This window comes from Aulonocara stuartgranti (genome assembly GCF_965226115.1).
Source record: "Aulonocara stuartgranti genome assembly, chromosome: 9".
In the NCBI taxonomy this organism is placed as follows: domain Eukaryota; kingdom Metazoa; phylum Chordata; class Actinopteri; order Cichliformes; family Cichlidae; genus Aulonocara; species Aulonocara stuartgranti.
The window spans coordinates 4700671-4717573 of NC_138960.1; the positions used below are offsets into that span (position 1 = coordinate 4700671).

The 16903-nt window shown below is 41.2% G+C and overlaps 1 protein-coding gene across 2 annotated transcripts in view; it reads left to right on the top strand.

Moving 5' to 3' along the window:
- Nucleotides 1–803: 803 nt before the first annotated feature.
- The window catches only part of vstm2a (V-set and transmembrane domain containing 2A), a 110705-nt gene continuing 94605 nt past the window's right edge, over nucleotides 804–16903 (top strand). The window contains exons 1-2 of one of the 2 annotated variants that reach the window (XM_082547616.1): nucleotides 804–1499; nucleotides 2679–2845. In XM_082547616.1, the coding sequence (XP_082403742.1) occupies nucleotides 1421–1499; nucleotides 2679–2845 (246 nt within the window). In that variant the 5' untranslated portion in view covers nucleotides 804–1420. The remainder of the gene's footprint in view (nucleotides 1500–2678; nucleotides 2846–16903) is intronic. The other variant, XM_082547615.1, reaches the window with a different exon arrangement.

The window sequence follows — 16903 nt, forward strand, 5'->3', positions numbered from 1 at the left end:
AAACATGACGAAACTATTCAGGAAAAAAATATGTATATATTATTTAGCATTACTCTGGTTTTAGGTGGCCTATCAACACAATTTAAAAACTGGTATATATCACCTTGTTGCTTTGCTATCTTTAAGTGGTCAAACAGCAGCACTTATGCGATTGTTTTGCTCCCTTAGCTCCAGGTGTTGTGCCAAAAAGTGATCATCAGGCATCAAGCTGCCGCTGCAGCTTAAGCGGGCGAAAGTGATTGTCTACCTATTGTCTATCTAGCTGTCTACTAGATTTTCTAGTAGGCAGCTACTTCTGATGCAGTAAGGTGCGGTAAGCTGAAGGCAGCTTCAACCGTCTGGTTGTTGAAAAATAGTAAAGCGACCACACCGCATTTTCTTGTTAGTAAAGGTAACGGCGTTGTAATGATAGAAATAGTAATTAGTTATATTACTGAAAAAAGTAACGCCGTTAGTAACGCGTTATTCCCATCACTCCTGAATTCTGACTTTATGCCAGTCGACCTATACACACCTGTCCGCCTCCCCAAAGGATGAATGATCTCCATTCACGTTATGAGCAGACATTAGTGGTGCCACGATATGTAAGCACTGCATCAAAGGCCAAAATGTTCTCACTCTTTCCGGGAGACTAATAGCAAATTCCAGCAGGCTCTCTTTTAGCTTAATGACTCGGGACATGTTATGCTTGCCCTGCCATGACCCACCTCCAAACTGTCATCTTTCTTATTTGCTCACTTGTGAAGCTACAATATTTAGACGAACTCCTGACTGCGTGAGTGCACCAGATTTTGACACACCCACATTTAATACGCGCTCTTGTGCATGTTAGACAAACTTTAAGGTTCTCTTTCAAAAAACTGAAGTTTTGTGAATAAGTAGGACCTTTAAAAATCTGTATTCGCATCATTTGGGCATCATTTGCAAAAATGTCCAAATAAAATAAGCTCGTTAAAAAGTAGTAACTGTAAAGCAAACGCTCGGTGCTGCTTTTGTTTAAATTAAGCGGTCAAGGTGACAGGAAAAAAGGGCCGGATGAGGACTAGATTTGCAGAGGTGTGGGGAGAGTGTGGATGCCACAGTGATCCACTAGACTGACGTCTCTCTGGTAGCGCAGAAGAAGACCGCAACACGGTTATTTCACAGACTTCAGTGCAACCAGGCAGTCGACAGTCTCTCCCGCAGAGAGGCACAGAGAAAGAGAAGGAAGGAGAAAAAAAGAACTTCGGCAACGACAAGCTGTAGCTTTCCAGCATGTTCATCCTTCTGAAATCTCCGTTTAAACACACTCGCCCAGCAACTGTTTGATTTTGCTGGTGTGCAGGATTTTTCCCCCCTCTTCGCCCCCTTGGAAAGATTCGTCTTTTTTCTATCCTCCTCCGGCTGATGTAAAAAGAAAAACGAGCCCCTTGATCTTGGAATGATGTGGACCTCACACGATACTGTTGGATTTGTTTTCTTAACCGGATTTTGCGTTCAATTCGGATTCTCTTTTGAAGGTAAGGATGGCATATTTTCTTAACCAAAAGGGGGGAAAAAACAATGTTGGCGTGCGAGCGCGATCGTGTCTGGCTTTGCTGCCCTGCACTGGTGGGAGAAAGTGTTAAAAGTGCGCAGCTTTGCTGGCGGAAAACGGGGAAAAGAGGCTGTTGTGAAGGGATTTTTTTAAGTGACTGGAGAAAAAAGAAAGGGAAAGCGATCTCAGAATGAATGTTTCTCCTGAAGCTGATGACGAAAAAAAAATGCAACTGGTGATTGTTTCAGATCAAGTCGTTTCACGTCGCGCTCAGAAGAGAAGGGGGGGCTCCTTCCCCCTCTTCCCCCCTTTGCACCTCTTTCACAGCGACGCTTGATGGGGAGATAAAACTTGTCTTAAAGGCTGCCTTTCATGAGAAGCTTTCAGCACCGCGGACAGCTGCAGCTGCCTGCGTCTGTCCGCGCTCCTGAAAAGCTGACGCTCCGGATTCCGTGTGGCTGCTTGGTGTCGCTCGCCACTTTCAAACTGCGTCGGTGCGGGCTCTCTCACGCTCGCCTTTGGCCGCATCGCAGCTACAAAGCTCTAAACAGTTTAACCGGGAGTTTGTCGAAAAGGACGTAAACGACGGTTTGGTTTAAAAGTTTACAAATGTCATGTCGTCACCGCTCCACAGAAGGCTATCTTCAAACCAAACTCTTTTATCAATCTGTGCTTTAAAAAAACAAAAAAACACCCGTGGACTGAATCACACTCAGGCAAACACCACGAAGCTTAGTTGGAATTTTTAACGCGGTTTCAACCAGCTCCGCCGTGGCTACAAAGATACACGCATGTATAATAGGAAAGGTTTTTTGCGGAGGGGGGCATGGCTGCTCCAATTTAGTTTGTGAATAATGTAGCAGGAGTGCGTTACGTAAATTCCAGATGAAGACGCGTCATTATATGTGACGGTGGTGATGGTGGTGCTGGGGAGTGTGTGTGTGTGTGTGTGTGTGTGTGTGTGGGGGGGGGGGGGGTGCTCTCTAATTAAAAACAAGAAGGCACCTTTCGTCAAACGTGTGCCTCAGTAACGCAGCTGCTGCGGCCATCAGCGAGCAGGAGACTCGAGTGATTCTGTGCGTGTAGACGACGCACAAACTAGCCTCATCATTATTACCCCCACCTCACCCCCTCCTCCCCCCGCTCCTTCTCTCATCCGCAGGTCGGTTCACGGACCTGCCCTCCAACATGACCGTCAAAGAGGGTCAAAACATAGAAATGGCGTGCGCGTTCCAAAGCGGAACCGCCTCCGTGTATTTGGAGATCCAGTGGTGGTTCGTGAAAGCGCCGGAGCCGAGTGACAGCGAGGAGGACATCGATGCTCAAGAGGTACAAGGGAATCTCTCCCTCTCTCTCTCTACATCTCTCTCGGCGCGTGCCCTTTCCCTGTCAAGAGTTGTGCGAGGCTTGCTTGGAGCACACCCACTCATGAAGGAAATAAGGGCATCCAGTTTGTATCCCCTGCTATTCCGCACAAGCACCTTATGCTATCAAACCTCGTCCCTCTGTAGCCGACAGAACACTAAGTTTTTGGGTATTTGTTTTCTTTTCTGGAACTTTTTGTTAGCTTCATCCCCCCACCCCCAGCTGCTTCCCCGAAGCGGTTAAACATTTCTCATTTCCATAACTTTTCAATCCGTGGCTCTAAGTTCAGTTCGACTACTTGGGCTTCCAACTTTTCCCTGAAACAGTTTAAAAAAAGCCCTCCGCAATCCAAGCAGGACGCAGCCCCATCAAGAAGAAAAATAAGAGCATTAATCAAAGAAAAAAGTGGAGGGTGGGAAAGGGAAAAAATGAGCTCGTTCTGGATATTAATTACATGATAAATGAAGTAAATGAGCCCAACTATTCATGGATGGATAAAAAGTGGCTGAATCAATACAGCCAAAGCATATTCCTGCACGCTGCCTCATTTAACAGTGCATTGGAGGCTCTTTGGCATTTTGTTATGTATTGCTGCTGCATTACTGCTGGTTATGACAGCAAATAATGATCAGCTGCTTAGTGAATGAGAGTGTTTACTGCATTCAAATGAATGGAAATGACTTGCTTCCATGTTGTGTGGTGAGGAGCTGCGTTTCGTGATGTGCGAGGCCTGTTGTCATGACAGACATCAAACGGTGATCTGTACATTTCTATGACAAAGGGGAAGCGAGAGATGTGTGTGACGGGAGGTAGCTGGATATCCATGTGGCTTTAATTATTGTTCCATTGTTGCCCGGCTCTCACAGCAGCGTCGGCCAGGCTTTGATGTGGGTTTGATCCCACATGACTCTTGGATGTTGGGTTGAAGTGGCCTATTGATGCAGACATCACATTGTTACCCATATTTCTTATCAGGGATGGCTGTGTGACTGAAAGCTGCTGTGTGTGTGTGTGTGTTTGGCCTGCAGTGTTTCACTTTGAATGGCAGTGTGCGTGTGTGTGTGAGAGAGAGATAGTAATAGAGAACGAAGTCACTTGGTCTCCTGGAAATTTAGAGGAAATGAACACAATGTCTTAGAATGCAAATGTTTATGGAAATCCAAGCTGCATGCACGGAAAGTAAGACTCGGATGTTTGAAAGGATGATATGAAAAGACTTGAGAAGACAGACAGCAGCTCAGTGCTGAAATAGTGCAGAGGAAGGGTAGGTGGGCGGACACTTTATCTGCAACTCTTAACGACCCAGGTTTAATTCTCACCTGCACAATTATTCTACTGTGAGCTTTTATTTTTTTAATGCAAATATGCAGTTATTGCCTGTAGCTTTTATTGTGTGACAAGTTTTACAATAGTGGTAAAGGATGGGAAAAATAAAAGAAGCAAGGACATATACACAGAAACACTATATGAACTACACTTCTTGTTTTTTGAACTAAGTCCGTCTGTTTGTAAATGTAGACTGCATTTTGAGGTGCTGGATTATACAGACCTGTGTATAGGCACTGAATTTAAGCCTGGGACTGTAGTAGATTGTCACCATTGTAACAATTCAGTCTGTAAAATTTTCTTCCATCCTAAATGATCCACAATTGAGGGTATAGTTGCAAAGTGTAAGTGTTTCCGCAGTTTCACACGCAGTTCAGCCACAAAGTGTCAAAAGTGTCAGGCCATGTAACTTAGAAGTACGTATGTGTTCCAGGTAGGGAACAGGCATCCTAAATACATAGTTTAAAACATGTGCAGAATGTAACAAATGCACTGCTTCTTTGTGATTGTTTTACATGTTAATATATGAGACTGGGCTGGTTGTTGTTCCACCATGGTGCAGTGCTGTTTGAAAGTCATTTTCTATCATTGTAACATTGTGGAGCTTCCTGTAGGATCAGTGTTGGGTTCCTTCATAGAAAAAATGAATAATGCATTTTTTTAAACTTACATATTGGATAGGTAATTCATTACACTGCTAGTTACATTACTTTCATATTACTCTGCAACAGTCTGTCAAGTCGTAACATTATAACCCTCTTCATAAGAGTGACTCATATTTCAGTGTTTGAGCTTTTATGTTATATTTAAATGTGTGGTTTCAGTTAGCACATGCATCTCTTCCTAGATGCTCTATCATGTAAAACAACTAACATTATCAGTTTTTATAATACTTCAGCCATTGTAGAAATAAAAGAAAGACGAAATCAGATGACTTTGTGAGTGTGAAAGTAGGTGTGTTACCCAGAGGCAACACTGCAGAGGGATAGTATCGACTATTCCTACAAATATACATTCAGTGAATAAGTAGAAAGTGGATTCAGGCTGACATGTAGACACTGAAAAATGTAACACAAATCCACAAATTTATGTAATATTTCATAGTAAAACTCAGTTCTTCTGAAGCATTCCCAGGTCCACTCAAGTCAGTAAAGAAAGGAGTTTCTGCCTGCATCAGATCTAACGTTTGCCATATGCAGCAGGATTTGGTAATGGGTATTTTTTGTAAAGCACTAGAATTAACTTCTAACAAAATGCTAAATCAGGTCATTTGTGTACCCACATAAGCACAGTTTTCTCTATTTTTGCTGTTGTTGAAATATAAGTTAAACTTAAACATGTCAGCAGTATTAAACTCAGTGCCATCTATAACCAACACATTATTCAGTTCAATTCTATTTTATTTTAGTGCCAAAACCATAACAACAGTTACCTCAAGGTGCTATATATTGCACTTGTGTATACAGAAATTCTATATGCACAAGTTCTGTCTAAGTGGTGCATTGCTCCACCGATCGCCAGACCTCGTTTTTTTCAGCAGTGCTCACAATAGTGGCTTCTCTGCACTGCAGTATGAGTCCAAGAAACTGGACAGTTCGATTGAATGAGTGACTAGCAGCAGGATCTCCAACCGCTGCACCACGTCTGGTGGTGATTTTGAGGAGCTTTTTCACTGGACAGAGTGCACATGTGGCCTTAGCAGCTCTGAAACACCATCAAGGACAAACTGGTCTGGGATAAAGCAAGACGTGCGCCTCACACATGAAGGAAACACCTTTATTAGAATTCTGCAGTCTACTGAAGAGTCACTGGTGACCCATCTAAGGTCAGGGTTTGATTAATGCCCGCCTCTTTTTGATGCAATTTTCAGCCCATTATCACTCACAGTGTTTAGCACTTGATTTTAAATAGATAAATACCTTTTGTTTTATTAAAATTCATGTATCCATGTAGTATATGCCAAACCCAACCCTAATCACAGAATGGTCACTGTTGAGGTGGTTATTAAATAATGCATCAAAAGCACTGAACACCAAGGCGCCCTGGCAATATTTAGTCTTCTGGAGATACCTGTACCAAGGCCAGCCTGTGTCTGTTAATAGAACTCAAACAGCTGCCATTTTAAAAGGTAGTAGAGTGATGCACTCAGTGAAGAGACCACCTAGTACTACTAGGACTAAAGTGCATCATTTGTGTAACATCATATTTTGCAGAGTTGCAGGCTGAGAATTTTTAGAACACGTTCACAAACCGAGTGACTCCTCTTTATCAGGATGCTATTCATTGGCTCGTGTATATTTTTGATATGCGGTAAAAATATATATTTGTGCGTTGACTTTTTCTGATCTTTCCCTGACCCTGTGATGGGGACCTGGGGTCTTATTGTATTTCAAATTTTCCCAAGTGTCGCGGAAGCACAGAGCCCACGGTTGTTCATTTTGGCCTCGCAGTCGCTGAGCTGTGACAGAGTGCATCTGAGGCTGCTTTTTCAGGTGAAAATTTAAAGGAAAATAGCCCAGGGGTTATGATGGTTTATTATGGGGGAAATGGTTTATAAACTGCGAGCTCTGATTGCACTGAAGACTTGTTTGGAGTTTTACATGTTTTGAAACTGGTCTTTCGCTTGATTTCGTTGGTGGGAAAGTGGCAGTATGGAGAGATTATTTTAATATTTTAAATGGATTTGAAACATTTTTGACTCCATGAACAGAGTCTCAGACGATAAACATGTAGCAAAAAATGTACAATTGTGTCAACTGCACTTAGATCACTGCCGATAAAATAATGATCTGTCACAGGGCTTCTTCCTGCGCTTTCTCTGTTTGTTAAAGGACCAACATGTGGACTAAGAGTAGATGTAGGGGGCATGTGAATTCTTTGGTGAGATAATCCCTTCAGAAGATGATAACCACTTCTGCTTCCCCCCACTGTTTCCCATTAATATTAAATTGATGCTGCGTAATAATATTTTCGACTATTCATTTGGATCTTCTAAATAATTATTTCTGCATGAGGGCAAACTGTGTTGTAATATAGTCTATAACAATATCATCAAATCCAAAGAATAAAAAATCAATACATCTGATCATTTTTAAAGCTCTGCTTAAGGTTTGTTTAGATTCGTGTTTGACTAGGGCTTAGTAAAGACTATTACATACAGTTAACTGTTTGAAAAGCAAGGAACGATTGTGGTTTGGGTTAAAAGAGATCAGTGTTGAGTGTCAGATGAAAACAGGAGGAAATGGTGCATTTGATGGGGACTATTTTCAGCATTAATCCGCATTTGCTGCTCCAATGGTTATTTCTGACAGAGACTTCTCAGTTAGAACATTTATCTACTTGCAGGTTTTTAGCACCGTGATTAAGATAAGAAAAAATAAACTATGCTCAATTTGTTGCCGTTTTCACTTATCAGCTTTTGGAATAACAAAAAAATAATATTCATGAAGCGTCTGTGCTCATTGCTTTTCCAAAATTCCCCGAGCCTACCTTGGACACAGATTAGAGTAAAAGAAAGGAAAACAAACATGTCAATAGAGAGAGCTGTTTGGCTTCAGCTTCCACAACAAGTGCTAAATGATTCTCCTCTCAGATTATAAATGACGAGCTGCCAGTTCATAATTATGCACAAACACAGACAGACAGAAACAAAATATTCACACCTCCATGACAAAGAGGAGTCGTGCCGCTGACGGGATTCGCTACACTTGTGATTTTGTTGATTCAAGTCAGAGAGTAAAGACACACAGAGAGGAGGAGAGCGATCGCAGAGCATGAGTGGGAGCTAAACATTTGCTGTTACGGAACAGGAGCAGATTGCTGTGGAAACACGGGGTCATCAGTCTCTACGACACTTTGGCTGCCGTTCTCTAACAGAGGCTGTCTCGCCTGTCAATTCATCTATAATTATGCAGCATTGTTTTCAGAATGTTGGGTTATAATCCAAAAGGACTAAAGTGTACCTCTAAAAGAATATAATATGCTGCACATTTATATGAATGGATATGTGGATGCAAGCTTTTAAGCTAAGAGCAGAGGAAAGTAGTTTACTGGTGGTCTTGTGAAGCACTTCTGCCATTTAAAAAGACCAAAGTGCCGCACCAGTGAATTTTTTATTTCAATTTCCAATGCAGGGTACATTTTCCAAATCAGCTCTCCAAGATGGCCATAATGAGCTGGAGAGGACTGGCGTGAGAGTTGTGGTGCATCATGCAGATTTTTCTTCATAGTTCCATTACTCTGCTTTTCATGAATCCAGTTGAACTAACTTCCACAACTGCTTTATTTTTAGTCTCTGAGGCTGTTCTTGAGTTCCCACCAGTTAGCCTCATTAAGACATTAAAACCACATCGCTTTGTTCTACAGGTGCCCTTAGAGTGTCCCTGACCTGGAGGATAAAGGAACCCTGTTCCACTGTGTTTGACAGTGTTGAAAGATTAAAACATTTTAGGAAGAAGTCACTGTGGCGTGAAAACATGCACTATATGGACAAAAGTACTGGGCCTTGTTTCTCATCCATTTTTAATCCATTATCACTGGGACCACTTTAGAGTTTTTTGCTCTTCACTGGGATTTCCACATCTGCTGTCTTCTGTTTTTTATTAATTATCAATACATCTGGTTGGCTGGCCATTTATTACTGTGTAATCATACATTGCCATTAAACCTATTTGTGTTTTACGTATGTAGACCCTACAGTAATAGGGAGAAGCCCCCAACAATCACACGACCCTGTTTGAGCAAGCACTTGGTGACAGTGAGAAGGAAGCCTTTAAGCAGGAAGAAACCTCCACACTCAGAGAGAGGCAGCCATGTACCACGATGTGAGCAAAGACAGGACTAAAAATCCTGTCGTTGCTCACATCGTGGTACATGTCAAAGGTAGCCAGAGATTAATAATACCTAATGATTAAATGCAGAGTGGTGTGCAACCACACAGGGTTAGAAACAATAGAAGCTCCCCCCAGCAGCCTAACAAAAGGGGGATTCAGGATCACCTGATCCAGCCCTAACTATAAGCATAATCATGAAAGTAGAGATAGTCCTCTGAATCCAAACTGGGAGCTCGTTCCACAGAAGAGGGGCCATGTACGCTATCGGCTCTGCCTAAGACCGAAGCGCTTTATTGAAATACTATGAATACTATAAATTTGATATATTTGAAATATGTTGTCTTTGTTGTCCCCGTCAGGACTCTTGCTGCAGCATTTTGGATCAACTGAAGGTTTTTAGGGAGTTTTTAGGACATCCTGATAGAAGTAATAAATGCATCAAAATCACTCAGAGACAGGATGCTTCTAATTTTTTAAGGTATTGAGGCAATGTAAGAAAAAACTCCTGCGTGTTGGTTTAGTGTGTGCACTGGAGCACAAAAACGACTCTCCTGTGACGAGTCCTTTTCATCACAATTTTTTTTACAGCTTATTGACTTTGGCGAGATAGATCCGCTTCATTTGGTTCATTAAACTAAATGACCAATATTGCTGTGTGATACGCAAATGTTGGTATCAACACAGACTAACTAAAACAGTTTAGTTAACAGTTAAGGACATGGATACTGTGGGTTTTTTTAGAGACATGGAATGTAAATGTGCCTCCCTTTAACTGACTGTTGGTCAGCTTCTGTTGTTTAAATGTACTTTGGGCTATAAAGAATTAACATGACGATATTTTTCATAAAAAAAGTATATAACACAGTTCAGTGGGATGCAGTGGGGTTAAGTTAACTGGTGATTCTCTGCGTCAGGGTATACACACTCTAAGACAGCTGGGATAGGCTCCAACCCCCCAATACTAATTGCATTAGTATCGTTTAAATACCAGTGTTGATGTCGATACTATCGATATTTGGATCAATCTGCCCACCTCTAATGACCAAAATGTAGCATCACTGCATCAGTTCAACCTCTTGATATTTGAGAGGTTGTTAGTAATATGCTTATGGTTGTGGCTAGGTTTTTTTATATATATATATCCACCACTTTATGTTGATTTTTAACCCATCTGCCAATCTTAGAACAATCCTGTCATGGTCCTGAGTCTGTTGACTCTGTGTTTTTGTTTTGATTAAGACTGTTGTGTGTTTTGGATTAATTCTTGCTAAGATTTGCTTGTTCTTAGGTTTTGGTTTCTGTTTAGTGTCTAGTCTGTGTCTCTGTGCCTGCCCTGCTCCCACGTCTCCTGTCTAAGTTATCCCTTTCCTTGTGCTCTCTCTATACTGTGTCAGTATTGCGATCTCAGTCTGTATCTGTAAGTTCAGTTGGTGTGCTTCCTGTTTTACTAAGGTCCGTGGCGGTATTCTGCGTTGCTTCCCTTGTCTCGTCCTGCCCAATTAGTCCCAGCCATGTTTCCTTTCTGTCTCCCATTTCCTGATTACCCCGCTGTGTATTTCAGTCCTCTGTCATCCCCTGCTTGTTGTCGTGTCGTACCCTCTCCATGCTGTGTCTTCACCTCCGTGTTATGGTAGTTTTCTAGTTCTCCGTTCACAGCTTAGCTTTCTAGTTTCTCCAGTTTCCTTGCTAAAGCTTAGTGTTTTGTATTCATGAAGAGTTCTTCTAAAAGCTGCATTTAACTTTCCTTCTCCGAGTCCTGCATTGGGTCCCATCTCCTGCCTGCCAAACACACCTGGACAAGATCTGTAAGACTCAAAAGCTTGTTTAGCGTTTTTTAAATTACACCTAGCATTTTGATGAAAGTGGATATTTCAATTAATATTTAATACCTAAATATAATTCATACCATTATAAAACATTCCAACAAATGTGAATAAGCGTGCAGGCTTTGTTTTCAGATTTCTGACTTCAGCCAGTCATTGCTCACAAAGGATTTGAATTAAACTGCTGAAAACAATATTTGTATTTCTAATTATTTTGGTTTGAGAATTACTTTTGAGCCTCTGGAAATGGAAGCACTATGTATAAATGGTTAATGCAATATTTTGTTAAACCCCTTAAATTAAAGCTGAAGGTCTACACTTAAATGAGATTTTGATTGCTTCATTTCAAGTCCATTGTGAAGGCGCAAATTTAGAATATTGGATCTTTGTCTGAATACTGGCTGGAAAGGCTGCTGCTTTGACCTTCCTCATAGATGTACAAAGCCTACCTGAAGGTTATGTCACGCATGACGGACAGGGCCTCATTTCCATGCATTTGAATGTTAAAAAATACATTAACGATTTTATTTAGTTTTAAACTCTAAATCCCTCTTATTCTGAAGAGGTGGATATAAATCTTTTCAGGCTTTGATCTCTTCTTTTTATCCAGCTAATCCGCCCACTGTTGTTTGCCATAAGATCAATTTATTGAGTAAATCTTTACCACCCCGTCCACTGGTAATTCTATTTGGTGTGGGATTATGTTTGGATAAAAGTGAGGGAACGGGAGAAAAGCTGAGTTTTATCTGTGGAGGTAACTGTTCCGATCATTTCAGCCACTGCTCTGTGAGCTCTCGGTTATGTATTATTCCCACAGACGTTGGGAATAAATACATAAAAATAAAAGCAGCTTAAAATCAATGTAATTCTGTGTGTGTGGGGGGGGACAAACATCTTTGTATATCTGGAATATCATAAAGGCCACACCTTGACAGTATGAATTTCTAAGCTGAAGTAAAGGTTTAGAGAAAAAATCGGAGATGATGCTGGAGACCTGGCGCAGATGTGTGCTGTTTAAAAATGTATACTGCATTTCATTACTCAAATACTGCCTGGAGTGCATGAATGGTGAGACTGCTGCTGGATTCAAACCTAGATCTCCATGAAACACATCACAGCACTGGCATGTCGTTCTAAAAGCGAGATGTTTTTTTTTTTTAAGAAAAAAAAAGGAGGTGGACATGATACGAGGTCACCCTCAGCCGCCAGAGAAAATAGAGATCAGCTGAAGCCTGGGGTAAGAATACAAACGACCATTATATAAAGCATCCACCTGCGCACTTTGACCAAATAACACTCAAACCACTGCGAGCTTTACCTCTCTTAACAAGTGAGTTTATAAATCCACTGGGTGTAACAGCAAGGAAGCATAAAATCCATTGGCAGCCATGCTCTTTGAGTGACCTTACTGTCTGCCTCCCTGCCTCTCCATCATAGTCTGACTGCAGCTTATGCAGCCTCCTCCTCCACTCAAGCTGAGATAACTGCACCCGGAGTCAATACCATGCACCAGGTATAGTCTGCTGACTGCTCTCCTCAGCCATTCTGGCCCCTGCCATTCCCGCACACGCCTGTAATGATCTGCAGTGGTTTGTAAACAGCAAACATGAGTTCTCCACAGGAGCCTGTTGTGTATGTGTGAGCATGCACGAACACATGAAAGAGCTCGCTGCTTTGTTATTCCACCTGTGGACTGTCAAGCGATCCACTGACAGGCTCAGCTGCAGCGGCGGAAGAAAACCAGGCTTTTGAAATCACTGGAATTCACTGCAGAAACGACCGAGGGCTGTTTCCAGTATTGGTAAGGGGGTGGCAGGAGGTTGTTTAAGGTGGGGTGAGTGTCTGTGTGTGTGTGTGTGTCTGTCTGTGTGTGTCTATTTGTGTACCGGTTTTTCCTACCTTTGTGGGGACCAAAATTTGAAATTTACTATACTTGTGTGGGTCAACAGCCCATGGTCAGGTTTGGGGGGGAGGGAAACTGCATCAAAGCTCCTATGGATGGTACAGTATGAGCCGGCACTTGGTGACAGTGGGAATGAAGAACACCCAAGAAGTTTATGTTCTGCTTTATTTATGGTGAGTGAGTTTCTAACATATTTTTAGTCTCTTACTTGCCCAAATTTATGGATGCAGCTTGCTAAGCAAGCTAGTGTTAGCTAATGGCTTGTTTTATTGTAGGGTCTACCTTATATATACAAAGCACCTTGAGGTGACTGCTGTTGTGATTTGGTGCTATATAAATAAAATTTAATTGACTTAATTGGTGTGTAAACGTCTTCCCATTTCTGTGTCCAGAAAAACTAACATGGTGTGAGCAAGAATGCTAATACTAAGGCTTCAAGATGTAAAGTCCAAAACCATTGGGCAAGTTTATAGTTTAAAGCATCAAATGTGAGGTAAGAGAGCCAACAAAATGAGATGGCAAATAAATGTATTTCATTTTAGAATGATGTTAAATGGTAAACCAAATCACTGAGACCTATATAAAGCATGAGAGTGTATTTGTTTGCATCTATAATTACCACAAAAGCCCCCTGAGCCACAACCGTAGCTTGCCTCCACCAGGGTATAAGTGCGAGTGAATGAATAGTGGCATTGTAAAGCGCTTTGGGTGCCTTGAAAAGCGCTATATAACTCCAATCCATTATTATTATTATTAAATTCAAGTGACTTAATACAATTGACATGTTTTCTTCAACTTTATCTTTGTTACTGTCAGGCCAATTTTAAGCATTTCTGCTTAGATATTATGAAATGAAAATTATGAAATGAAATAATGTGATTTCTCAAAAAAGACATAAATCATATACGATTTGTTTCATCATCTTGAACATCAGCTTTACTAAACAGAAACATCTGAACATTTAACTGAAATGACAGGTGTCCTTCCTTCTTGGAGTCAAAATTCATTTTCTTGAGTTTTTTTATAAAACTGAAAGGATGAAAAAAATAAGATCTGAAATGAGAGATTGATCCAAAATAGTCCTTTAGGGTCTGAAGCTCAGGTGTATCTGTTTGACTGACAGCTGACAAGGGCATGGAGAGACAGTGTGAAGGATGCTACACTGAGAAATTCCACCAGCAAGGTAAGCAGCAGGGCTGAAGGATAACTGACAACTGGTTTAAGCTGCAAATAAAGATTGTTACAACAGAGCAGGTAATTAGCCATGGTAACATATTTGCTAATGTGGTATTTTTGCCAAGTCCCCTGAGAACTTGTTGTTAAAACTCTGTGACTGTTGTTCAGATTTGTGCTGATATCTGAAGGCAAGCGTGTCTGTCAGTCTTCCTACAACAGAACATGAATGAGTCCAGTTCTTCACGTACTGTGTCCTGCTCAGTTTATGCACACAGAGCTCTTGGTTCCAGGGCTTATTATATTTGCTTACGGTATTTAAAAGTGAATTAATAATTTTTTCCCCAAAATACTGTGTGAGCTTTAATCCTGGTGTTTTTATGCAAATGTATTTGAAGCTCTATAAGCCTGTTCTGCATGTGTGCTTTCAAATAAGCACAAATCTGGTTTAAATGGTTGTTACCATCTATGTGTAACACACAAAAACCAAGTTAATTTGGAGGAATTCAATAATACATTAAAAACTGTTTAGTCAGAATTTGTGTGTATTGATCAAGTCCTTTATGTGAGTGTATGAAAGCATGTCCATGTGAGTGTGGGAGTACTTTTTATACTGTGTTGCTATGGTGAGACTATACGTAATGATAATGGTTTCTTTCATGTTTACTCATCTCCGGTCAGCGCATGTATAGACCTGGATATGTTTTTGGTACTGCTGTGAACTGGTTAATATATTTGTAGCATTATTCCAAACTTCAATATTTCTAAGCTGTTTTTATAATATCTGTTTTTATGAATTCTGATGTAAAGGGTACAGACAGTGGACTTGAGTTAGCACACACTGAGTACACGGATGTACATGTAAGTCAGGGGGGCTCAGCTCCCAATCATAATGTCATGCATCCAGTGACTTGTAATTAATATTAATGGAATATGCTGTTTGCAGATGTAATCAACGCTTCTCACATTTGCAATCCTCAATACAATTGGATAAAAATGACAAGGATACATTTAAAAGCAACCTAATTAATTGCATGACCTGTTGTAGTGTCTAAGAATATTTCAGAGTGAATAATCATAGATTTCAATCTAGTCCACCTGTTTTAGGGTGGAGCCTTTAGTTATCAAACCCGAGGCAAAGTGTCAGACATTAATCACAACAACGCCAAATCACAACAACATTCGCCTCAAGGTGCTTTATATTGTAAGGTAGATCGTACACAGTGTTGGGAAGGTTACTTTTAAAATGTATTCCATTACAGAATACAGAATACATGCCCCAAAATGTATTCTGTAACGTATTCCGTTACGTTACTCAATGACAGTAACGTATTCTGAATACTTTGGATTACTTAATATATTATCATGCTTTTTACAACAACGTGAATGTACTATTGCTGTGTGATTTATTAGTATTACTGAAGGTCCGCGACTCCGAACTGTAGTAAAGGGACCTCTGACTAATACGGCGGGGTCCCTGTTGTCTTGTAGCCGAAAAATAGCTTTACTTTGTTGTGTGGGTCAACTTTTCTTACGAGAGACAGAGAGAGGAGTTGAAAGACTGCTCCAACGGAACTTATTGTTTCGGAGGAAAACACAAACACAGCGTACAGTCGAGTCTTAATAGCTTACTTACAACTGGGCTCGTCAGGCACTCTTCTTGGCTGAAGTGGTTATTATTATATTTACATGCTTCCAGCTCCCGTTTTTCCTCGATGACAACTCGTACCTTTCCACTCCCCTTTTTCTCCCTCCTCGCGCTCACAGACCCATAACGTGTATGGCAGTCCATTCTCCCTGCAACCCGGACTACACTGCCCATGATGCTACATTCTTTAGAGCTATGCTTGTAGCATTCTGCCTGTTAGCTTAGCACAACAACAACAACAACAACAACGAAAAGGCGCTCTCTCACCCAGGAAACACACAGTCGCAGAGAGAGAGAGAGCGTCGCCCTGTAACCATGGCAACCGTAACGCTGCTGCCTGGAACAACAGAACGTAGCTGTCAAACAAAACCCAAACAGTCCTGACCCGCGACAAAATGAAACAGGAAAGTACCGCAGTGTAATCCATTTATTTCAACAAAGTAACTGTATTCTGAATACCACCTTTTTAAACGGTAACTGTAACGGAATACAGTTACTCATATTTTGTATTTTAAATATGTAACAGCGGTACATGTATTCCGTTACTCCCCAACACTGATCGTACAATAATACATACAGAGAAAAACCCAACAATCATATGACCCCCTAGGAGCAAGCACTTTGGCCACTCCCTTTTAACAGGAAGAAACCTCCGGCAGAACCAGGCTCTGGGAGGGGCTGTGATTGGTTGGGGTGAGAGAAGGAAGACAGGATAAAAGACATGCTGTGGAAGAGAGACAGAGATTAATAACAGATATGATTCAATGCAGAGAGGTCTGTTAACACATAGTGAGTGAGAAAGGTGACTGGAAAGGAAAAACTCAATGCATCATGGGAATCCCCCGGCAGCCTACGTCTATTGTAGCATAACTAAGGGAGGATTCAGGGTCACCTGGTCCAGCCCTAACTATATGCTTTAGCAAAAAGGAAAGTTTGAAGCCTAATCTTGAAAGTAGAGATAGTGTCTGTCTCCTGAATCCAAACTGGAAGCTGGTTCCACAGAAGAGGGGCCTGAAAACTGAAGGCTCTGCCTCCCATTCTACTTTTAAATACTCTAGGAACAACAAGTAGGTCTGCAGAGCGAGAGCGAAGTGCTCTAATAGGGTGATATGGTACTACAAGGTCATTAAGATAAGATGGGGCCTGATTATTTAAGACCTTGTATGTGAGGAGCAGGATTTTGAATTTAATTCTGGATTTAACAGGAAGCCAATGAAGGGAAGCCAAAACAGGAGAAATATGCTCTCTCTTTCTAGTACCTGTCAGGACTCTTGCTGCAGCATTTTGGATTAGCTGAAGGCTTTTCAGTGAGTTTCT